Here is a 25,556-nt window from a genome sequence, read left to right on the forward strand (position 1 = left end):
AATTCTTCAATGTTCGACTGATCCCGCTTAAGCCAGTCACTCAATTTGTAAAAATCCTCTTTATTACAAACCGGTAGTTTTGGATGATCCAGCTAAGAAGAAGGTACACGTGGAGCAATTGTTGAAGTTCGACGAAGCAACTCGACCAATGTTTCGTTAATTTTTACTAACTCCTTCACCACCACTGCCTGTAAGTCTACGGACACAGACGGCATAGATTGTACTCATTATTCAATGACACTGTTTAGGAAAAATTAGTACAAACGAGTAGTAGAAATAATTACTTACTTTGAGATTCAGTCTTCAGATCTCGAACCAGTGTCACAAGTTCTGCAACAGTTTCTGGGTTCGTAATCTCAATATAGGAGAATGTCGTTTCGTTATTGCCTGATTGATCAAACAAATTCTCCTCCGCCTGGGAAGAATTATGAGATTGTGGGAGGGCCGACAAAGGCTGAACTTGAGAATTTGTGCTGAGACTAATGCTGGGTGCTGGAACATTACCACAATGTTATTATATAAATTTATCCCAATTTAATGTGTACTGAAACAGAATAAAAATTGCTCACTGGTCGGGATAAATGATGTGACCGGTAATGTTTCACATTCTTCAGACGACAAGCTGCTCTCGTCAGAACTGGTCGACTCGGAATATTTTGTAGAGGGAGTAGATTTAGCTGCGGATTGCCCTTTTCGCGTATTTCTCTGTTTTTTATGAGTTGTTTCCTCAAATTCTGATGGAGGTATCTTGTCGGTAGATTTAGCCGCAATACATCCTTTGCTTGCTGACTTAAGAGAATCTGCGAACCGACAAATGTTTAAATAATTGAAATTATATCTCTAAAGGTTAATATAAAAGTATTGAATCCCCAAATCTGCTCACAAAGCCAAATGCATGGTTATTGTATTATTGTGTAATTTATAATTTTTTTGTCATTACAATTTATATTCGATATTAAATTGTTATCAAATTACTTACTATAAGACATGAGCCACTGACAAGGGAATTTTGGCGCATCTAAATCTGCTGGAAGATTCTTACGCAATTTGTCCCCTGCGTTTGGCCCAATTGGCCACGAACAGATGGATTTGTCTTCATTTAACCACGATGAGCACACGGCCGCAACTGTATTTTCGTCATGGAAATTGACAACGGAGTACTTTTTAATTTCGCTGCTCATTATAAAATTAAATTTATCGACAAAAAATAAGACTACAGCCAAGGGAAGAATGGAGGAAGAATCAAAGTGATATGCCACTAATGCACGTGTTCTCTTCTCTCCTGGGGAGGATGATACAGAGTCGGATCGGATTCAGCGACGAGGATTCTGATGTAAAGCGTGCAGCCGAATTCGTTCCGGCTTCTCATGTCCGATGCCAAAACGCATATGAATATCTCGAATCGATTCAGAATCTGAAAGGAAACCCTTAAGCGAATTCGATATGAATGCGATACTACGCATTTAATCCTAATTCTGTTTTATGTCGTTACTAAGTCGGCGAATTCTGCTCCCCAAATCAGCATTTGGCCCGAATTCGTTATTAAGAGTCGTATCAACTTCGGGATTTCGAATTAAATTTGAATTCTGATGTTGGATCGGAATGAAGTCGGCGAATTCTCACGAACTAAATACGACGATTCCGACCTGAAACAGAATTCGTGGCGAATGCGGAGGCACATTGGGATGATAAATCATAATTCTATCAGATTGGTCGCGTCGCTGGATTTTGTATCAATTAATCAATTTTATAAATTGCTAGCCAAATGTTCGTGAGCACGCCGAATTTGAAGAAATATTTTCAAGTAATCCGTCGGGTCGACATTTTTTAATTAATTTTTTTTGTACCTCCAGTAATTTCATGGTTTTAACCCTTTAAACTGTAACGACGACAATTGTCGTTTTATAAGAAATGGTTTAATTCGGGAGTACGACAAAAGTCGTCCTGAAAAATCGTGGTCATGGCGCGGAAGGACGAAAATTGTCGTTTCTAGGAGGTCATTGATTTTCACCATTTTCTCTCCGCGACCTAAAATTTGTTGCAATTTTGAGGGATTTCTCCTATGCCAACACAATGCTAAATTTGAAGATTTTCTTCCCAAAAATTTGGATATTTCCCTATACAACTCAATGTTAAATTTTTTATTTTTCAGTTTTTCGAGTTTTATTAAAAACTCCTGAATTTCTCCTCCCGTGCCATGACCACAACATACTTATAGCGTCCCCGATTTAATGCATTTTCTTGTTGTTATTTACACACGTTAAAGGGTTAATGTAACAAATTAAAAAAAACATACTCTTATTTTATAATAACAAAATTTACAATTCAACTATGGTGCAAGAAGCGCATATCTAAACATATAACTTAAACTACACAATTTCACCAATATTATAAATAAAACGTTAAGCTCTTACAAAAATTAAACTTTCAGAAATTTTAAAAAGCTACTTCAAATTTAATTACGAAACACTGCATTTAAAACTCTCAGCAAAATTAAATGAAAAAACGCCTAAGCTTAAAATTTTAAAAACCTGCATAAACTACGTAATTTAAAAAAAACTTGCATTTACAATTAATTATCTGTCGTAGTTTCCAAACTTTCAAAGGAAAACCGCGCATATCATAAACCGTAATCGTACCATATTTGTTGCGTCTCTGGATTTTGCAATAATTTTTTTAATTGCTAGCCAACTTTTCGTAAGTACCCGAAATAGAAGAAATATTTTCAAATAATCCTTTGCGTCGACTTTTACTTTTACATTTTCCGTAATTTCATGGTTTTAATTTTGAAAACATACTCGAGTATGTTTTCTAGGAGTATACTCCTAGTATACTCCTATAAACTAGGAGTATACTCCTAGTTTGCATCAATAAGAAGAAAATTTACAAAGCAATTTGAAAAGCAGAAGATGATATCTAAATATTTATTTCGATTTACCCAATTTCAAAAATTTTATCAATAAAACGCCGAGCTCTTACAAAATTCCGATAATTACGTCACATGAAATAAAATTTCGTGTCGAATATACAATGGTTTGTCTTATTAAAGATTTCCCTTCAACAATGAGTTATCTTTTAATTTAAGAATTTTTACTTGAAAAGATAAGCAAGAGACACAATTAGGCATTGTAATAAAGGAATACCATCGATAAGTTGTTGATGTCAACGATGCGAAAATTTGCATAATAAAAATAAAAATTAGAAGAATGTGATTTTATGAAATCCTAAACGAAATGGTGTTGCAAGATGATGTGTCATTTAGATCCATGAAATTCTCGAAAGGTTGAATTGACCCAGTCGTTCTTGCCCGTTCTGAAACACAAATATATATATTCTTAAACGAAAACGGGATTAATTAAAAGTTTGTGAGAGAAACTGACCTGCGAAAGACATGGAACGTGTGAGAGGTGAAAGGATATTTTTCCGTATCGTGGTAAAACGTTTTGTCCGCGTATTTATATCCATCATCGACATAATGAAACAAGCAGCCGAAAAATCACCAAAAACTGGCGCCGCCGCCGCCGAAAATTTGTCGGCGTCGACCTCTGACTTGGTTACGGGCTGACATGAAATACGAATACATGAAGCCTTTTAGGAAAATTTCGAAGGAATTTTTTGCTAACGAACTTACAAAACTTAACAGCGGTAAAGGCATGTTTTTAGTTCGTAAGATGAAGATCTTTATGAGGTTACAGACTTACGAAGGCTGACGTGACTTGTTACTTTCAATTACCTTTTAAAAATTTGTCCCCATGCTTATCCATGCAACCAGTAATGAAGTGTTTTCTCACTGGAACTTTCCCACATCGAGAATCTACACAATATTCCGCCACGCTGGCGACCTTGTTAGGACTGTTGACGCATTCGTAGAGCGCATGCGCCATGCAGTCTGGATTTGTCGGTGAAATCTCGTGGCCACAGTACCACTCATCTTTTATTCCTGAAGAGTGACAAATGCACAACGAGGAAAAATGGTTACTTGGATGAACAAAGTCAGAAAATAGGAAGACAGAAAATAGGATTGGATACATTTTTTTGTTATGTAAAAGATAAATCGACCCCGTTTCCTCTGTCTGCGTCTTAAAGTAAGTTATGTATGGGAATAATTCAAGGCAAATTTTGAAGAGTGTAGTGGTTTAATTTCATATTTCATTCATAAATACCTACCATGACATAAAATGATATTAATGAAGTATATAGCGACAAAATTCAAGAATGGTTTAGACAATAATTAAAGTTTATTGAATAATGCAATTTTATTAAATTTATGACATATTTTACATGGCTTTGTGCTCTTGGCTTTATTGTTTCGATCGTTTAGATTGCGTACTCGTGATGCCACCAAATAAATTGCATGTAAAAAATCCCTTGCATTTACTTTCATACCGTAATTATTATTCGGCAATAGGATTGATATTGGACGCATCTAATTTTCCGTTAAATTAATTGAGACTTTTAAAAATTAATTATTACGATGTTTAAATCATACATATTTATACCCGAATCAATTTTATCTCAAATATAATTAGTTATAAATATAAATATCAATTTGCGACTTATTTGAGATTGTCAAATTTCGAAACGCAATACAAAAAATTGCCTGGAATTTCGCTGGAGATATTTTGTAACTATAATGTCGATGGCGTTAAGGTGGCATCGTATGCGGGTTTTGAATTTTAATTTGTGTCTCAACTTTCCCTTCTTCGATGTAAGTATGATTTAAATGTCACGCTATAATGGAAAATTTTAGAATGGGAAAAATTCGTAAATTTCCATTAGTTATTATTACGGAAATTTTTTCTCTGAAATTCAACATTTTCAGAATTTTGTTTTTAATCCCAATCCCAAATCTTGTAGCTACTGTAACAGTAGTACTGTTGATTAATAGTCGCAATTTCTTAGAAAATTTTCGGAGAGGCTATTTGGTTGCTAATTGAAAAATAAATAATCTGCCAGGTAACCTTTCAGAATTTTTTGCAACTAATAATACTGGATGAACAGTAATGGAGTTGTAAAGCCTTTGTCCCTTGCAAAATTTTCCATTTTAACGCGACATTTAAACCACGTGTATTTAAATGGCGATTTTGAAACATGTTCATCTCCATAGGTATTTTTTAAATTAAGATTTTATTTTCAAAGGAGAGTACCGTTCAAGGGGGTTTTTACGGCCTGAGCGAAAAATTATTTTTAAACAATTAAAAATAACAACGCCGTTGGCAACAAAAATGCAAAGAACTTCATTTAGCCCGAGACAGGGTCAGAGTCCGTTTCTAAATTTTTGTCCAACGACCTGACGATTTCCACCAAAATATTTGTATTATTCTTAATTCAACGACGCTGGTTATATCTATCTTATCGTTTTCTCGGCGCAAATTGCCTACACCCGACATAATATTCTCGCTAATTGTCACATTTATCGAGCATGAAAAATTCATTTTTTACCAATTTCAAAAAGAGACAAATAACGTGACGACAAATGAATTATTTTTTGAAAACCTAGCAGTACAGCTTTGCTAAGCCCGAACCAGGATGGATTAGTAAACCCATGTTTGTCAGAATGTTTTACTATTTTTCACTAATTCTTGCATTAACTAACGTCAGTTGGTAGTATTAATTGGCACCAAATACCAAAAACAGTGGAGGCTGTCCTATAAAATTTCGAAATTCAACCCTAAATTCTAATCCTAAGTTATTTTTCAACTCCACACTAAATTTTAGCTCAATATATTAATTCTTAGAAATCTAGAAATCGGTATCGGTACCCCTTCCTTATTGCCCATCTGGTTATTTTTTGTTCATCATTGACTTCATATAATTTCACGAGAAGCCATTAAGTATCACCGTTCCGAATTTCAGCTTTTTGAGACAAGTTATGAAAATCGGTATGGGTTACCCCAACGGGTCCCGGATGTGAAAATTTTACTCAATTTTACTTCATCTTCTTCCATTAGGGATCATTAGTAAACTATGTACGAAGTTTCATCTCGATTGAATAATTTAAAAAAACCTATCAGTACAGTTTTGTTTAGCCCGAACCATGTTTGTCAATAGTTTTCTGTAAAATTATGTGCTACTATTTCGCAAGGAATCTTGAATTAACTACTGTTGGTTCAAAATTAATATACAGTAAAATTACTGTGAAAGTTGGAAAATGATGTATTTTTAAACAAACTCAAGTCATGGAAAAAGAATATTTCGCCAGATAACCTTTCAGGTTTTTTACTGCATATTAATTTTGAATGAACATTAGTGTCAATTCCTCGTATTGGATCAAGTTCTAAAAATAATATTTTTAATTAAAATATTGCTATCCCTTCCTCGTGACTACTTCCCATGACCAGTGGAGGTCGCTCCTGTAAAAATTTCGAAATTCAAGCCTCCTACATGCTAATCATAAGTTATTTTTTGATTCCATTCTAAATTTCAACTGATTATATCAACTTTTACAAATCGATATGGGTTACCCCCTACTGCCACTCTGGTTACTTTTTGTTAATATTTTACTTCGTTTATTTCATGAGAAAGCACTAAGGACTAATTCCTAATTTCAGCTATTCAAGTTAATTTCTGAAAATCGGAGGGGGTGACCCCATAGGGTCCCTCCGGATGAAAAATTTTCTAATTTCAATTTATACTCTTCCCTTAAGAGCCATAAGCAACTTCGATGCAAAATTTCACCTCGATATGACGACTTTGAAAAATCGGTATGGGTCACCCCCTAGGGTACCTCCGGTTGTAAAATTGTCCAATTTCACTTCACATTCTTTCATTAGAAGCCATTAGCAATCTCTGTACCAAATTTCAGCTTTCTATGACAATTTTGAAATTTTGGTGCATAATTCCACTCCGATGACCCCCACCGGTCAACCACTTGACCGATTTCGCCTATCTTCGAACTCCATTCCTAACTTTGCAAAGTTTTACCCAATATGCATATGGTGAAAATTTAAAGTCAATCTGTTAGGCCGTTTTGGTTCTATCGTGTAGATGGGCCGGACGGGCGAACAGACGGACATGAGCGTTCCATAAGCCCAGACTCGGGCTAAAAACTAACTTTCAAGAAAACAGCAGAGTTTTGTTGACCACGGGGTCGCATGACGACAGTCTCCTTGGTCTTTTTATAATTTTCCCAAATATTTTGCAAAATTTTCAAAACCCACACCACTTTGACGGGCTAAAACTACCAGAAGCGAGCATTACGTTTCTTAGCTTTTTTGCACACGTACAGATGAGGATATGACTGATTTTATGGCAAAAAAGCTAAGAAACGTAATGCTCGCTTCTGGTAGTTTTAGCCCGTCAAAGTTGACATTATCACCTCCTTGTACGGTACTCATCTTTATGATTTACGGTATCATACGGTAGGTACAAGTACTTACCCTTACTTAAATCAAAGTTTCAAATATATGATGGAATTTTATCGTGGGAAATAATTGAACCTTCTTTCACAATCGTTAGATTCATTTTTATCAAAATCTATTCCGGCGTTTAACTTATACTGAGGAAATTTCACGCAGTTCTTGGTAATTTGTGAAACCCGTGCGTATTGTAATATAATTTTACAAACATAATTCATATGTTAATTTTCTTCAGAAATATTTATACAATTTTATAAAAGTTGGTAAGTTTACGAAATTTTCGGATGTTACAATGTTACTTAAGCCAGCATGATTATGAATTGCCACAATATTTTACAGTATGACCTGAAATGCTTTACAAAATTAAATCTCAATACTTCACATATTATCTACTAAATCCTCCCACAGTAAATTTAAAAGTTTAAAATTTATCAACTTTACGTTTTCTCCTCATTGGATGCAATACCACTGCGAAACGTGACCATTTTTGATAACCATTTCATTTTTCGGATAACTTTTCTTGCAAATTTCATATAAATTAAATTCGTGATTGTTTGACACTGATTTGGTCAAAATCTAACACTACTATCCACTGTGAAACCTACTTTCATCGCGGACGGCAGCGGCGAAGATTTCTGCAATTAGGCAAAGAGGTAAATCAAAATTCACTCGTATTTTCAAGGGATTTAAAATTCTGGTAGAAAATTTAGACCAAAAATTTTTGGCTAGTTTTTTAACTACTCTCTGTCTGATTTTTGCGTATTTTTTTATCACTTACAATCTATTAGTTCCCGTAATTTCGGTCTTCTCGACGAGGCAATGCCCTCCGTAGTCTCAGCTTGATTGTTAAAATGATGATCCGATATGACGGCTGCACTGGCGTAACGCCGATTCGTTAAAGACATTTGGCATGATAATCTACATTCAAAGATTACAAATTCAGAGTTAGTTTCGAGTTCGAATCTCGTCATTGTTTCATCAAAAGTGCACAATCCTAGACAGAGACCAGTCAGCTAACAAGCCATGGTTGAAATGGGAAGGCTTACAACTCTTATTTATGTTCAGTAGTTATAAATTGAGCTTCGATTTTGGAAAGTTAAAAAAAAGTGTCGCTTCGTAATACGAAGTAAATTGATTATGAGAACTTTTAATTTGTTAAGAACTCGCGAGTCATAAAATGCGCATTTTTGTAAAATATTAAAATATTCATAACAAAGTGCGGAAACCAATTAATTGAATAAATTCTGTTACTTTTTTATTCAATCGATAAAACGTTCCAATTCCTTCTGTAAATTCAATTTGAAGTTCAAAATGTAATGTGGCAAACAAGCAGATGTTACAATTTATTTATAATAATTTTGCCGGATTGGTTATCATTGATAACTTATGATAAGTAACTTATCAAGTTTCAAGTAATAAAAAAATTGGACACTGCAATTTTGCACTGCACTCAGGACTAATAAATCGTTTCTTCGAACACTTCCTTGATTTTTTCTAAAATTCCGGAAACCTGATCGTTACGTGAGGTATTATTTGAATTTGCGGGGTATTGGTCCCCTTCACACTCCCCCAGAGGATCGTCGCCCCATGTAAGTGACCCCCAGCGCGGCGGTGACCACTACGGCGCTCAGTTTGGTTGCGCCCTTCACATCGTTCGCCTTGCTGACTTCGTCCTTTGCGATCAATAGAAGTTTGGGACCGTTGCAATAGTTTCCGTCATTACATTTGCACCCGACCACGTTACACGACATGTCCTCCGGTAATCCAAACTTTGGTAGTCCGAACAGCTTGTGATTGTCCTCGCACCCGGCACCTTCCTTCCTGTGGACAAAACAAAACGGATCTGATTTGAACAACGATTTGAACAAGACTTCAAAATAAATTGGAGGAAATTTTGAATCAGGAAATTTAAAATTTTATTTACTCTTCCAATTGTCCGGACATTCTCCCATATTGTTCGGATCGTCTTTGGTCGTTTCATTAAAATCCGAGCACTCTGAGGAGTGATAATATTTATCGATGTACTTCCCTTCAATTTCGATGTTGTCGGATATATTGCGGATGGATGGTCCCTGCCTCCCAGTCTTTGGTCCCGGTTGAACTTTACCTTGACACATGTAGCAGTGTAAATCTGTGGGAAGAAAGAAGGAAAAGATTCAAGTTTTACAAGGTTTTTATATTCAATTAAGTTTGAAATCAGTCGTATTTTGAATAAAATTATATAAAATTTATATTATAAATCATTAAAAAAATATAATCTGCATCAGAGGTCAACGCCGACGATTGAACGTCAAAGCATTTTACGCGACGCCACTACGGATAAATCTGACGTCCTATTCCTTCAGTTATTTTGTCGCCGCGCAATCGGCGTAAAAAATCCGCAAACTTGGCGCCACCCTAACTGCAAAATTTGACGGCGTTGACCCCTGTTCTGCATGCGTCGCGACAACTTTTTTCTAACTATTTTGATACTTACTACCATCCGAGGGGGAGATCCGGTCCAAAATCGAGACGCTGGTGGCGACAAGGAGGAGGAATTTGGGTGAGATTGCCATCTTCCTTGGGGAGTCGGTGACCTCGATAAGCTCGAAGTCACTCACGGAAGAGTTGGGGGACACTCCAGCTGCAGAAGGGTTCAAAATTGCACAATTATTTAGAAATCAAATACGTAAATCCCGAATAATGCCAAAAATTGTTACCCAGCCGGGAATCGAACCACGGCTCCCTTGAATTCATGTCAAGTGCTGTATTTATTCTTACAAATAAAATGCTATAATAATAATCAGAGCAATTTGTCCTCAAAAACTCGCTCATTAAAAAATCGTATTTTCAATCTCAATTTTATCCTTAAATTCGTAAAATTACAAAAGATTTCATGATTTTTATAAGATTTCAGGGTCTTTTTACACATTCTTGCCAAAAAGGGCCGGGCATAATGGATATCATCAATTCTTCTATGTACCAACCAACCCCATTTTATAAGGTGAAGATAAGCAGCCTCAAGATATAACCTTGACTTCTACGTGACTTGATAAACTCAGCCAAAATCGACAACATCCTTTACGCACGGGTTGCACCGTATCGATCGTCTTTTTCCCGTTTGCTTCATCACCCACTAAAGGCAGCAGAGTAACTCAATCGAGCAAAGTGGCGCAGTGGTAGCGTGCTGGGCCCATAACCCAGAGGTCCGTGGATCGAAACCACGCTTTGCTAAGCATCTTTTTGCGCTTTTATTTTTGCAAATTTGCACATATTTATGAGTGAGGATGTTGTAAATTAATTTTTGGGAGCATTTTTTTGCATTTATGTTTTAGTATGGGAAAGTTTTTTGTATTTAAATCGAAAATAACGTTGTGCAAGGTTTATTTCGCAAAGTTTTACAAATTGTCTCTCCAGATATCGATTGATATATTTTGTGCAAAGCTATTATTTTAAATTAATTTTTGGGATCCTTTTTGCGTCAACGTTTTAGTGTGCACAAATATTTACATGTGTACACATATTTTTATCGAAAGTAAACTTGTGCAAGTTTTTTTTTCAGAAAATATTCATCCGTACATATTAATCTCTCCATTTCATTTTTTATGCGTAATTAATTTCTCAAATCTTTTGTCGTTACGTTTTTGTGCATAATTGCTCTCAAAACAATAAATCTACAAATTTTTTGTCTTTAAAATTCATGTAAACTTTGCGCATTTAAAAATTTTTAAATGACTCTTTTTTGTATTATTTTGCAAACATTTTACACTTTCATGACAACAAGTAATTCATAATTTTTCCAAACTTTACGCACAATTTTACTGGAAACAAAATTATGCAAAAATATGCACAAATCTTTATTTATTTACGTTCAAAATGTTAAATGATCTTTCCTGCTACATATTTCATGGCCATTTTCATTAAGCCTGGTCATGGACTCGCTCGTCAGCTTTGCTTCTATCGACCTTGACCATGACATTTTACGTTAGGGGTGGGTCGATCGTTAAGTTGTCACCAATCTTATCCTTTTTCATGGCTCATTTTCATATCAAATTACACCACAATTACTTTAAAAAACTGGTCCAAATCCATCCCATCCTTTCCGCATGGTCTCACAAGGCTTTGTTATTCTTCTCACTTTTTTTATCTCCACTAAACCAAAGCAAACCACCAACTGTTACATACAAAATACGTGTTGTCAAGTAAAATACGGCACAGTTTACAACATAGTTTTGGACCGTGCTTAAAGGATGCGATCAATTTGTGCGTGTCAGAGGTTAAAGTATCCTCGTAATTTTTCCGTGTTAATTTGAGCATAAAAAACTGGAAGGTTGAAGGTCAAATTTAGGCGAAAATTGGTCACATCCTTTTTGCAAAGGGGTCTCCATCCAGCAGGAATAAAATGACTAATATATGTGCGTACGTACTTGTTGTTTAACACATTTTCGTCAGCATTTGTTCCTAAATAAATCACAAGCTTGTTGTTTACTCGGACAATTAATTATTCTAGGAGACGTGGACTCTAGAAGACAATTTTCAGAGTGAAATTGTGCAATAATTTGCAACATTGCGAATTTGTGGTGTGGTTATAAATACGGAAAGAATTGAATTTTCTCGTATAGACGAGACGCCGGTTTTGGTAAAACAATGTTTTTTATGTTAATAATTTAATTTGTAGGTGTGCTTCGGTTTTATTCTTGAAAAAACGGGGTATTTTATTATTTTTAATTTTACAACTATGATATCAAAATGTATAACAGAAAAGTAATTTTGAAAATTTTGAAAATAATTTTGAACTTCTTATGAAAAATATTTGAACTGACTGATTTTGAACATTTGACTGGGTTCCTGACAAATTTAGTACCTTTTTATTTGTAATTTTATAACTAATGTAAAAAAGGAAAATAAAGGAATCATTTGGAAATTCAAAAATTTTGAAAATAATTTCGAATTTTTCATGAAAACCTATTTGAACTGACTGATTTTGAACATAATTTTATCCCATGTTGTAATTTCACACGTGTGATATTAAAAAGTAAATAAAAGAGAAGAATCATTTGGGAATTTTAAAATTTAGAATATTATTTTGAACTTTTCATGAAAATATATTTGATTTTGAAAATAATGTCTCAAAATATTTTAAGGTTGCAATTTGGACATAAAGAAAACAACACATTTCTAAAATGTGGTGGACTCTGGGCCTTATCGTGGCGACGGTGGTGCTTATCTACCAACTCCTAAAGCTTTATCTCACCAGAAATAATTCTTACTGGCCGAAAAGGAATGTCAAGGTTGGTCATTTTTTAAAAATCATATCGAATCCCCATTTTCCTAGAGTTTCGCTGTTCATGAAAACTTTTGAAATTTTTCATGCTTTTATTACGTCTGCAAAATTAGTGTGCAATTATGTGCACAATTCTACTACCAAAAAATTATTAAAAAAATATATACCCTTACATTAATTATTTTTCGAAAACAATAGTTTTAAATAATTTTGTAATTAACAAAATATTTACAAATTCGCTCAGGGAGAGCATTGCATTTGTTTTCACCTAAAGCAACATTTCGGTAGGATTTTGTTGTTATAAATAACACTGACTTCGAAGTCTTACGCTGCGCAAAAAAATTTGCAAGAAATTTGCAAAACCATTATCTACTAAATAAACTGAAATTACAATATTCCAAAAATTTCAGAAATATAAAAACTCTATTCCACAATTATCACAGAATTTCTTTAAATTTCCACTACTTTGAAAATTACAAAATTTGCACATTTTACAAAATTTGCACAGCGTACAATTAATCTATACATTTTTTGTCTTTAAAATTCATGTAAACCTTGTATTTAAAAATTTTAAAATAACTCTTTTTTGTATTATTTTGCAAACACTTTACACTTTACAAAATTTGCACAGCGTACAAAATTTGCACAGTTCACAAACTTTACACACTTTACTCAAATTTCCTTTAAACCTTTCTGCCTTCTCTAGGTCGTCTACTCCTCCGAAGTAGCCACCTTATTCGAACTTTTCACCAAGAAGAAAACCTTGATCGGAATGGATCGCGCATACTACGAAAAATTTACCTCCGTGTCCTCCCCTCCCCCCAGATTTGGGGGAATTATGGAATTCCGCTCCCCCGTCTTAATGGTCACCGATTTAGACCTCATTAAACAAATTCTCGTCAAAGATTTCGACCATTTTGTCGACCGGCGACCCATAAATTTCGACGAACCCACCTTTCAAGAAACCGTTCTCAATCTGGAAGGTCAAAAATGGAAGGATGTCCGTTCCGTGCTAAGTCCCGCGTTCACCACGGGGAAAATGAAACAGATGTTCGAACAGTTTAACACGTGCGGCAAAAATTTCGTCCAATGCGTCCAAAGTCATCCGACCAGTGACAACGGACATCTCGTCACCATTCAAGATGTCGTTAACCGTTTTACCGTTGATGTCATTGGCGCCACGGCGTTCGGCATGGACACAAATGCTTTGAAGGATAAGGATTCAGAATTTTTGAAAATGGCTCGAAAACTTTCGGACGTCACGATGTGGAGGGTTGTTCGGAACATTTTTATATTCTTTGTCCCGAAATTTGCTAAAGTGGTGGGATTGAAAATTATGGATGCGGAAATTATGAACTTTTTTACGGGGATTTTGCGAGCCGCGTTGTACAACAGGTGAGTAATTTTTCCAATTAAACTGATATATAATTAGTGAAGGTGTTTGTAAGTAAACTTTGTAAAATTACAAAAGTTTCCTCGATTTGTAAAGATTATGGACAAAAACCAGAAAATTGCAGGTGTTTACAAATCTGTCGTAAATATTTGTAAGAATGTGACTTACAAAAATTTGCAAACTGGTTTACGAACATCTGTGCGAAATTTTTGCGTTAAATGTATAATTGGTGAGGGTCTCGTGTAGTAAATTTTGTAAAATTACGAACGCATCGTCAAGTTTATAAAGATTGTGAAGAAAAATTGGGTTACAAGTCTAGTAAATTTGTAAATACGTATTTATTTTGCAAAAAATTTGCAAACTGAGTTACAAACATCCGCACGAATTTTGTCGCATTCCGGCTCAACGAAAATCATTGTAAAGAAGATCATTTTAAATGGTGAATGATAATTTAATCGCAGAACTTAACAATTTCAACCAATTTGCAAAGGTTATGAAAGAAACTCGGGCTACAATTCGTATTTCTTGCGAACACATCTTTAATCTTTTTGTAAAATTTGGTAATAAAATTATTTACTGGATGACAAACGTAGTGAATTTCAGTGAATTCATTTGCAATCTTGTATTGTAAAATAACTGGTTGGATAGGATAGACTTAAATTCAAAATCTGACCGCTTTTAAGTTTATTACGGGTGATTATGAGATTTTAAGAACAGCGCCGTAGCACACGTTATCACAAACAAAATTCATTGCACCATTTTACACAAGTTTATTTTATTTTGGCGTAAAAATCAGTCAATTACCTAAATTCTTGACCAGAATTGAATAATGTAAACGCCAAAATAAAATAAACGAGCGTAAAATAATAGGATAATTCGACATCATTACGGTGCTGGTTTTTCGGCTCTGTCACGTGATCAGCAGATTGAGTAGAGCGGAAGATTTTTTATCCTATTCAGCCAGTTATTCTGCAATAGTGTACAACCTGAACATCTTTAATTAAATCATGAAGTAAAGTATTCTAAATGATTAATTTGACGTTAAAATTTACCAAAAATTAAAATTTAGTTAAAATTTAAATTTAAATCAAAATTTAAATCAAAATAAAAATTTACCCATCATCAAACCATTCCTGAAAACCTTAAAAAATTGATATCTTAACAATTCTAACCTGTCAAACTTGACAAATTTCCAAATTTCCCACTGATTTGTAAATATTACAGGAGAAATCAAAAAATTTGTGAAGCTACATACTTAGCACAAAAATTTATAAACTGGCTAAAATATATGCTTTGTCCCAATAAAAGAAGGGGAATTTTGTAAGGAGTAAAAAAAATAGTTAAAAAAACACTAATGATATTTTCCCTCATAAGCTTTGCAAAAATACGGAATTTTTTGGAAAAACTTTTCCGAATTTTCCGAAATTTTCCGAAAAGATTTCAGAGTCAATCATTAATTTCGCCTGATTATATATCAGGTGGGCTAAATATACAAAATTATGATGATATAGAGAAAAATAAATGTAAATTAAATTAATGCACGTGGATATTTGTAACCCCTGTAAGAAAATAGAACCTGGTGTAAATTTTGATAAAAATATGACACAAAGATTTTTTTAAATTTTGTAAGCTTTGCAAAAGCGGTGGAAATCTTGGCAAACTTACCAAATTTGAATTACAGAATGAATTGTTTGGCATAATTATTATCAAATTAATTTTTTTAACTGTTGCAGCTGCGAAGACTTGTGATTTTTTATTGTTGCAAATATTATTATTCGTTATTCTTGTGAAATTTGATAGATACATCGGATGGAGTGAGGTCGTGAATTTTTTAATGTTCGTTGCTCATATGAGCGAACATGTATTGCGAACAGCAAAAGAGGTAAATCACTCGAATGTTTGTAACGCAGTAATAAGAAAAGAAACTCTTCATCCATGTGAACCTAATTTTCTTGCAAGATTGAAAAGAGGGACTACATAATTTTACAAAGTTTATAAACATCTTACATTCGTCTTGTTTCTATCAACATATTAATTTTTTCTGGTTAAAAAGATTCGAGTCATTCGTGGTATTAGTCTATTTTCTATTAATTGATTGAAATGAAAATGCATTAATTTCTTCCAAAACCATGCATTTGACAAAATTTTAGAAATATTTCGAAGGAACATTAGGTTATAAATTTTTGTAAACTTGCTCAGATCAAGGGCGTCTTTTTATTTTGTACAAGGTTGTAAAATAATTTTACAAAATTTTCTAATTTTAAAAAGTTATCAATGACTGGGTGAATTGTCGCATTATTTGTATGCGAAAATTACACGTCAAATTGAAATATTGGCAAATTACACACTCTTAGCAACTTGGTAAAGAATTCTTAATAACCGTCTTTACCGAGCTCTTGGTAATAACGCGTCCTACAAAAATTATACGGGGTTATTACCGTATCAATACCAAACGGGTAACTAGCCTTCCACCGCAATGTTTTAAGTTATCTTTATAATTTTGGTAATAAATTCCTACGAGCCGGTAATTATATCCTACAAATTTAGATAACACTCTTTACCATAATTTTCATTAAGTGTAGTAAAAATTTTTCCCGTTGTGGTGCTGATGAGATCTACATTTTGGTGTAGTTTATTACCATAGAGTCAGGCATTTTAATACATTTGGTATGAATTGTGAGACGCTACTCAGTGGCGCATTTTTCACTTTTAGTTTTCGCTCAGCTCAACTCGAGTCAACATGGCGAAATTAATTCGCGTGTCCAATTCTGCCCGTGGAAAAAAACTGATAAAAACATCTGGAAATTATACGGAATTTTTGGAAACAGGTAAGTATAAAATTATCATATGTATACACCATCTTAATAGGTAGTAAAGTAAGCAAGAAAATAATCTCAGCGCTTTTAAAGTTTTTGTCGGAAGAACACGGTATTTTTTAAATATGTATTTAACGTTGGATTAGGTGACTCTTCGCCTGTGACGTCATGTGTGTAAAAATCTGCACGTTTTTACTCATTTCTCTGTTCTGGGATTTTATATAAAAATTCTATCAAGTGATTTCGCAGTCAGCAAGCTGATTAATAGAATGGCGATAAGATTTTTAAAGATGATAAGCCAAATCTGTTATTCTTTGGCAATGCGGCACCAGCAGTATAGCTCAGTTATGTTCAAAAATACTGCATCTGAAGAAATAAGATGTGACAACATTTATTGTGTAAAATTATCCCATTTTTCAAACTCATTTGACGTAATTGAGTTGTTAAGAAAGGTTCCAGAGTTTGTAAATTGTGATTTAGAAACTGATATATTTACATCAAATCAAGTATGGTACCGACATTATAATTATAAATTAAACTTTGTGATATGTCTTAGCATGGGAGATATTTATCCAAACTTTGCATTAATTTCTGAAATTATATTAACAAACGATGACAATTGTTTCTTCGTCGTCCAGGAATTGCATGTAGATTACTTCGATCGACATTATTTTTCATTTAAAGTTAAATACTCGGATTCTATGTTTAGTATTGCTAACGTGAAAGAGTTATATATACATGATTGCTTTGAAATAATGCAAAATTGTAAAACGGTTGGTAATTATATAAGTGTACGACAAAAACTCTAAAATATTTAGCTTAATTTAAATTTTATGTAAATCTGTATACATGTGTATGTATGTAACACTATAGTTTGCATTATACTTTAATTTTATAATTTAAGTATTTTATAATTTGAGTTTTTTAATTTAATAATTTAATAATATAATTATGCAAGCATGTTTCAAAATGATTTTGCAATAAATATAATTGATTGAAAGATTATTGTAAAGAGAAACAAAAAAATCTATTCTTTTCGGTGGAAATCTGTACAACATTTGGTAATAATGGGGTATACGTAATACAAAGCATTAATACCGGGGTGAATAGCACACCGTTCACAAAGTGGTATGGTTTATTACCAGGCGGTAGATATTTTACTACATATTGTAGTACATCTGTCATACATCATGGTATTAATTTTATCCCAAAAAGTGTTCTTTATTACCACTTCGGGTTCAATAAATTTCTTTACCAGCCGGTGGTTATTATTACCGTTTCTGCAGAGTCATATACGTGTGCATTTTGGTAATGATTTGGTAATGATTTTATTTAGAGTGCAGTTATAAAAGGCTGATTAGGTAACGGAGATCCCGATGACAAATGACTGCGTAAATTACCTCAAATGAGTGCCTCGGCACTTTATATCCCACACTTCATCCCTAAAATTTAATTCCGGATATTTCATATCATCACACTTTGATACCCAGCACATTTCATTCCATTCCACCCCACTGCAATCCCTCACATTTTGGTATGAAATGTGAGGGAATACAATATGGGAGATGAACTGTGGGGTATGAACTGCACTAAAACCGCCTCAGTGAATTTTGAAACAGTACGTATTTTTAGCCACATCTCATAAATTTTCATTTTTCTCCAGAGAAACCACGGGCGAAAAGAGGAACGATTTTCTCCAACTATTAGTCGAAGCCAGAGCGGGAGAATTGAAATCTGACGGAACCGAGGAACTCGACACTTTCGAGAAGGACGCCGTCCTCAAAACCGATCTAAAACCTGCGACAACTACGGGGAAAAAACTGTTCATCGATAATCTCACAATTGCGCAAAGTTTCGTCTTTTTTACGGCCGGATTCGACACGGTGGGCGCTCTTTTAAATTTCGCGGCCTATTTGCTCGCCGTTCATCAAGATGTGCAAGAGAAGGTTTACGACGAAGTTAAAACATCGATGGAGGCGAGCGGGGAAGAAATCGAGTACGAAACCGTGGTCAGATTGGAATATATGGACATGCTCATTTCAGGTACATTACAAAATAAATGTCAAGTTTCCGAATTTGAAATTTTGGAAATTTACAAAAGAAAATGTAAGATTCCAGCTTTTACATTTTTTCAGAAACAGAAGCTTGCGAAAAATTGAATAAGTTAGATACATAGTAAAATCAGTCTCAATTTTTTGAATTTGAAATTTTGGAAATTTAAAACAGAAAATGTTCGCAATTTTTACAAATCAGTTTGCGACAAATTGAGCAAGTTTTACACCAAAAAAAATCCTAGATGCGTACTAAAATAAAACCAATAAAGTATTTAGGAGTAGAAGGTCACTACTTGTCGGGCCCCGATTTCGATCTCCTTTGGATATGTTGTAGTACTACATGAGTGTAGAAAAAGTGAAGGAGAGTTAGACTCCATGAGCCCACTTACGCCCGCCACACCCCCTCAAAGGCGCCCAAACCCCCAGAGTTGCCGCACTAAAATCATCCCCAAAAATCGAGTTTTGGTCAGATTTTCAAAAATTTACATTTTTGTGATCCCAGATAGTTGCTCTATCATATCCAATAGCAAACTCAACTTTTTTGAAATTTTCAATATTTTCGAAGATTTTCTGACCAAGCTATGTATTGAAAAAATTCGAAATTTCAAAAAAGTTGAGTTTGCTATTGGATATAATAGAGCAACTATCTGGGGTCACAAAAATGTAATTTTTTTGAAAATCTGACCAAAACTCGATTTTTGGGGATGATTTTAGTGCGGCGACTCTGGGGGTTTGGGCGCCTTTGAGGGGGTGTGGCGGGCGTAAATGGGCTCATGGAGTCTAACCCTCCTTCACTTTTTCTACACTCATGTGGTACTACAACATATCCAAAGGAGATCGAAATCGGGGCCCGACAAGTAGTGACCTTCTACTCCTTAGATGACATTGGTCTGAATGTTGGTATTACGTATTTAAGTTTTGCGTTTAAAAAATATTTCCAATTTTAATAATATTCATTTCAAAACTTGAAAAATTATTTCGAAAACTTTTTCCAAATTTCTTAACTTTCATAATTCTACTAAAATATTGATTTAGTCGCCTTAAAAGTAACACACCAAAATTCGTCAAAAAGATTTTGATTATTTGGATGACTAACCACTGTATTCTTAGTTTTTTGTTATAGTCTTTCAAAATTTCAAAAAGTATTTCAAAATTTTCAGAAATTTTGCGCCTTTACCCACCCGCAAACCGGTTGGAGCGAAAGTGTGTCATGGAATACAAAATTCCCGATTCTGACGTGACCATTGTGAAAGATCAAATCGTGGTCATTCCTGCCGGCGGAATTCACATGGATCCCCGAATTTACCCAGATCCCGAAAAATTCGATCCGGAACGATTTACCCAGGAAAATAAGGCCAAACGACATCCTTACTCGTACCTCGCGTTCGGAATGGGACCCAGAAATTGCATTGGTAAATATATTTATATATTTTGTAAATTATGAAGATTGACACAATCGTATTTTGAAAATAAGTTTTAGAATTGCAATTTTGAACAATATTGAAGCAATTAACGCAGTGATTTGTAAAATGCGTAAATTTTGTAACACAATTTTGTAAACTTTTACAATTTTTTAAAATTTTCATCAGAAATATTTGTAAAATTTTGAAAAAGTTTGTAAGTTTACAGAATTTAGGGATTTTACAATGTTAGCAAGGCCTGCGTGAATTACCTCATTAATTCCGAACGTAATTTTGTTCAATATTAATTCTACTCTAAAAATACCATGATGGATTTATCACATCTTCGTAAGATGCTCAAGTTTATAAAATCTTACACCAAAATTTTGCAAAAATTTGCTTACGTGAGAATATTTAAATTAAGGCTAGTGACAAAAATTTCACAAAAGTTTCACGGTCTAACATGAAAAACCAATTTTTTACCCACAATTTCAGCGAATTAATAATCTGAATTTTTTCCTAATTTCAATTTATTGTTGCAGGGATGAGATTCGCATTATTCGAAGCGAAAGTGGCCATCGCCTATTTCGTGTACTACTTTCACATCGAACCAACTCCAAAAACTCCAATTCCGATCAAAATCGATACAAAAGTGGGATTAAACCGACCAATTGCCAACTTGGAGTTGAAATTCACGCCAAGAATTCACAACTAAGAAATCTCGGGTTTATAAATGTTTACATAAATTACTGGAATTATTAAATATCTAATAAATCACTAATTACACAATTAACTAAACAAGTTGTTGGCAATGTCGCAAAAAATAGTTACAAAATTTATTTAAAAAATTCCAAAAATCAGTTAATGAAAGTCTATGCAGATTTCGAGCGTAATTTTTCGAAATCTGTCCTGTCAGCTACTTACAAATTTTTCAATGTTACGAAAAAAACCTTGCATAGCATAAACTTGCTTACTTTTTTTATGAGACAAATTATTCCATCAAAATATATCAATATTTTCCAGGAGAATAATAGTCGCACATGCATTTTTTATAATTACACTACATACAATTTTTTTACGTTTTAGCCCAACATTTACCAAAATTACTTTACTTTTAAATGATCCTCCTAAATTGTCTAATAATTAAGTTAAATGCTTAGGATATTTTAAATTTTTGATCCTCAAGAGTACCAAAAAATTAACAAAACCTTATTATTTCACACACAATTCAACTTAATCATAGGCTCCTGAAATGTAAACTTCCATCCAAAAATGTTCACCACCTCCGAAAAATTAGAAAGGAAAATCAGGTTACAAACATGCTCCAAGCGATAGAGGATACATATTTGATTCAATTATTTAGTAACAAATTGGTTAATTTATTTCCCTGCGGTTGCAAAAAAAATTGGCTTCTGAGATATTACAGTCAACAGTTTGCACGCAACAAGTTTTAAAAAATTTGCAGGAAAGTTGGGATGTAATAAAATGAATATTTTTTATCAGGAATTTTAAAATACACAAATTGTACATCATTTTTTATAACATTTGACTGCTCTAAAAAAACTTGCATCGATTTATCTCAATCCTTCACAAATTTTAATTCAAAATCTTATATTTGACGTCTAACTATTTCTAAAATTAAAAATACAAAAATATATAAATTTCCTGTGTCAAAACCTTGAAATTCATTTCTTCGTGCATAAGCAAAATCCGAAAAATTTAAAATACTTACTTCATAATTCCCATGCATTGAAAACTATGACAAAACTTATCCACAATTCAACCCTTTGAGACGTTAGTTAACATGTAAAACTTTTCCTTGGAAGTGTTACCGTTTGCACGCAACATGTTTTTAAAAATTTTAAAGGAAAAATAGGATCGAATTAAATAAACACTTTTCAACAAGAATTTAAAAAAAATGCAGAAATTTTATAGAATTTTTTATAACATTTTACTAAAACTATGATCTCTAAACGTGCAATTGACCAATCTCAATCCTCAATAAAAGTTTACATTTATTTCAAAATATTGCATTTGGCGTCAACCTATGTCTAAAATTAAAAAAATCCAAAAATGTATCAATTTTCTTTCTAAAACCTTTAAATTCATTTCTTCAAAATCCGAAAAATTCTAAATATTCACTAGATGATTATGGTGCGGGGAAAACTATGAAAAATTTTATCTACACTTGAACCCAATCAGCTTCTCTTATTCACTTTGGGACGTCAGGCAATATTTAATCTGGTTGATGAATTTGGTTAATTGAACAATGTTTTTAGCCAATTTTTTTCCCTAAAATACAACTTCTGTTATACTATACATTGTTCAAAATCCGGTAGAGTCACATATTTACATACTCGTACTGACATTGATTTGGTAATACTTCCTACTGGATTGGTAATAGTTTGTTTCTGAATCGTAAATTTTTCATTACCACAACATTACCAAACGGTAATACCCGTTATTCCCAGGGTCATATATGCATGCATTTCGATCTGGAATTATTTAGTACCAGTTTTCTAAGAGTGTTGTAAATTTAACTAATTTTTTAAAAGTTAAGCTCAAAACGATGAAAATTGCATTGCAGGGCGTGTGTAACTCGATTTTAAAAGTGTGCTTATAACGTAGTCTTACGAATTAACTTTTGCCATTAAACTTGTCATTAGAACCAATTTGCAAAGATTACTAAAGAAACTCGAACTACAATTCGTAATTCTTACACAGTTAGCAAACCGATATTTAAGTTCTTTTGTAAAAATTGGTAAATTAATTACGGGGTTGCAAACATCGGAGTGAATTCCTTCTCAATTTTGTATTATTTGTCGTATACAACCAAAGCATCTTGGAATTAAGTATCTAACCAAGTAAAATATTCGTGATAATTAATTTGGCGTTTAAATTTACCATTTCTCTAAACCTTGATAAATTGATATCTTAACAATGTTAACCTATCAAACCTGGAAGGTTTTTAAACATGCCTACTAATTTATTAAGAGTACGAAGGAAAGATCAAAAATTTAATGAAGGGCACACATTTAGCAAAAAATTCATAAACTCGCTAAAATATGTGTTCTGTCCAAATAAAAAAAGGACGGATTTTGTGAAGAGGAAAAATAATTATTTTCCTAATTCGTAATCTTTGTAAAAATACGGAATTTTTTGGGAGCTGGTGAAATTTTGAGACACTAAAATTTTAATGTTTAGAAGAATCTTAGTTTTGGCAAACCTTGAGGTCATAAATTAATTATAGTCATCTTTAATACGGATGAACCTAATATATATTAGGTGAGACGTTAGACCTGGACGAAAGCGTGATGACGTAGAAAAAAATGCATGCGGGCATTTGTAACGCTGTAAGAAATCTATCTGAACTTTATTTCACGTGATGTAAATTTTGGTGAAAGTATTGAACTGAGCAAATATTTTTTTAAATTTTGCAATCTTTGCAAAAGCGGTGGAAATCTCAGCAAGCTTACGAGTGAATTATTTGGCATATTATTATTTTGTATATTAATTTGTGACAGTTACAAAGGCTCGTGTCATTCGTCTAATTTTGCATTATTGCAAATAAATTGCGTCATTTTTGACAACTTTAACGTCACGAACAAATTTTCAAGAATATTTATATTAAAAAGTTGAACTTGCACGTAGATGTAAATCATTTTTAGCGGAATGATGATGTTTTTTAATTGAACATACATATTTTGCTAAGATAATTAAAAGTAAATTGCTCGAAAGTTCGTAATAAGAAAATGAACTCTCTTCCATCTGACTCTAACTTTGTTTCAAATACATTTGATTAAAATTTACTCAGTTTTGAGTAAAATTGCCACGAAAGCAACTATTGACTAAAATTTACCCTGACAAAGGTAAAATTTGCTCAAGGTTGAAAGATTTTTGCTCAACCTTGAGTAAATTTTACCTTTGTCAGGGTAAATTTTGCTCAATAGTTGCTTTGGTGGCAATTTACTCAACTTTATTTACTGTGAAATAAATTGAATTGAAACGCGACTAAACACATTTAACTAAAGTTATCTTCTCTAGAAAAACTTCCTTCGAAATACCGATTTCAATTTTTCCCAGAATTTAATTAGGTAATTACAAAATCTTATATTTGACGTAAACCTTTTTCTAAAATTAAAAATGCAAAAATATATAATTTTCCTGCAAATTAAATGAAAACTTTTCATCAAGAATTTTAAAATGCAGAAATTTTACAGGATGTTTTACAACATGTTACTAAATTTATGATCTCTAAAAGTGCAACCGACCAAACTCAATCCTCAATAAAGTTTACATTTATTTAAAAATATTACATTTGAAGTTAAACTATTTATTAAATTATTACTACCGTTTTCGAGTAACAAGCTTTCAAAAATTTATGATACCAATAAGGCTAAAAAACAAACATTTGCAAATTTAGTTACAAACATCCACGTGAATTTTGTCATATCCCTACTTAACGAAGGTGTTTAATACACTCTAAATAAAGTTGAGTAAAATTTGCGATGACACAATTGATTGTGCAAAATTTACTCAACAAAGATAAAATTTACTCAAGGTTGTGCGAAATTTCTACAACGTTGGATAAATTTTAACTTTCATTTGGTAAATTATACACAACCAGTTGTGTCATCGCAAATTTTACTCAACCTTGAGTAAATTTTGATCAAATTTATTTAGCGTGTTATCATAACTCGAATAACCCGATTATTTTAATAGGCAGATAACAGATTAATTATAAAATCTAACAATTGAAATAATTGATTACTTCAGCAGACTAAATAATTAACTTTTATCGTTAAAATTGTCATTTCAACCAATTTGCAAAAATTACGAAAGAAACTCTGGTTTCGATTCGTAATTCTTACGCAGTTAGCGAACGCAGCTTTAATTTATTCTGTAAAAATTTGTAAAATTATTTACTGGGTTACAAACATCGGAGTGAATTTCAATTTCATTCACAATCTTGTATTAATTGTCGTATACAACGAACGCATCTATTAATTGAAACCGTAAGCAAACTATTCTAGATAATTATTTTGGCGTTACAATTTACCTAAAATCCAACCATTCCTAAAAATCTGGACAAACTGATATCTTAACAATGCATAATATTCTAGATAATTAATTTGGCGTTAAAAGTTACCAAATTCAAGAATCAAACCATTCCTGAAAACTTAAAAAAAATTATATCTTAACAATGCTAACCTCTCAAACTTCATAATTTCCAAACATTCCCACCAATTTGGAAATATTACGAGGAGAAATC

General features: G+C 33.1%; 1 protein-coding gene and 1 non-coding gene across 2 annotated transcripts; both read left to right on the forward strand.

The window, feature by feature from the left end:
- Positions 1 to 10,499: 10,499 nt before the first annotated feature.
- Positions 10,500 to 10,571, forward strand: Trnam-cau. The gene has a single exon. It is a non-coding gene; the product is annotated as a tRNA-Met (tRNA).
- A 960-nt stretch (positions 10,572 to 11,531) lies between these two features.
- On the forward strand, positions 11,532 to 21,077 carry LOC110862806 (cytochrome P450 9e2). The gene is made up of 6 exons (XM_035845863.1): positions 11,532 to 11,976; positions 12,482 to 12,628; positions 13,328 to 14,016; positions 18,494 to 18,873; positions 20,045 to 20,296; positions 20,827 to 21,077. The coding sequence occupies exons 2-6, from the start codon at positions 12,521 to 12,523 to the stop codon at positions 20,997 to 20,999; spliced, it is 1,602 nt and encodes a 533-aa protein (XP_035701756.1). The 5' UTR covers positions 11,532 to 11,976; positions 12,482 to 12,520; the 3' UTR covers positions 21,000 to 21,077.
- Positions 21,078 to 25,556: the final 4,479 nt, after the last annotated feature.

Source organism: Folsomia candida, unplaced genomic scaffold (genome assembly GCF_002217175.1).
Source record: "Folsomia candida strain VU population unplaced genomic scaffold, ASM221717v1 Fcan01_Sc069, whole genome shotgun sequence".
Taxonomy (NCBI): domain Eukaryota; kingdom Metazoa; phylum Arthropoda; class Collembola; order Entomobryomorpha; family Isotomidae; genus Folsomia; species Folsomia candida.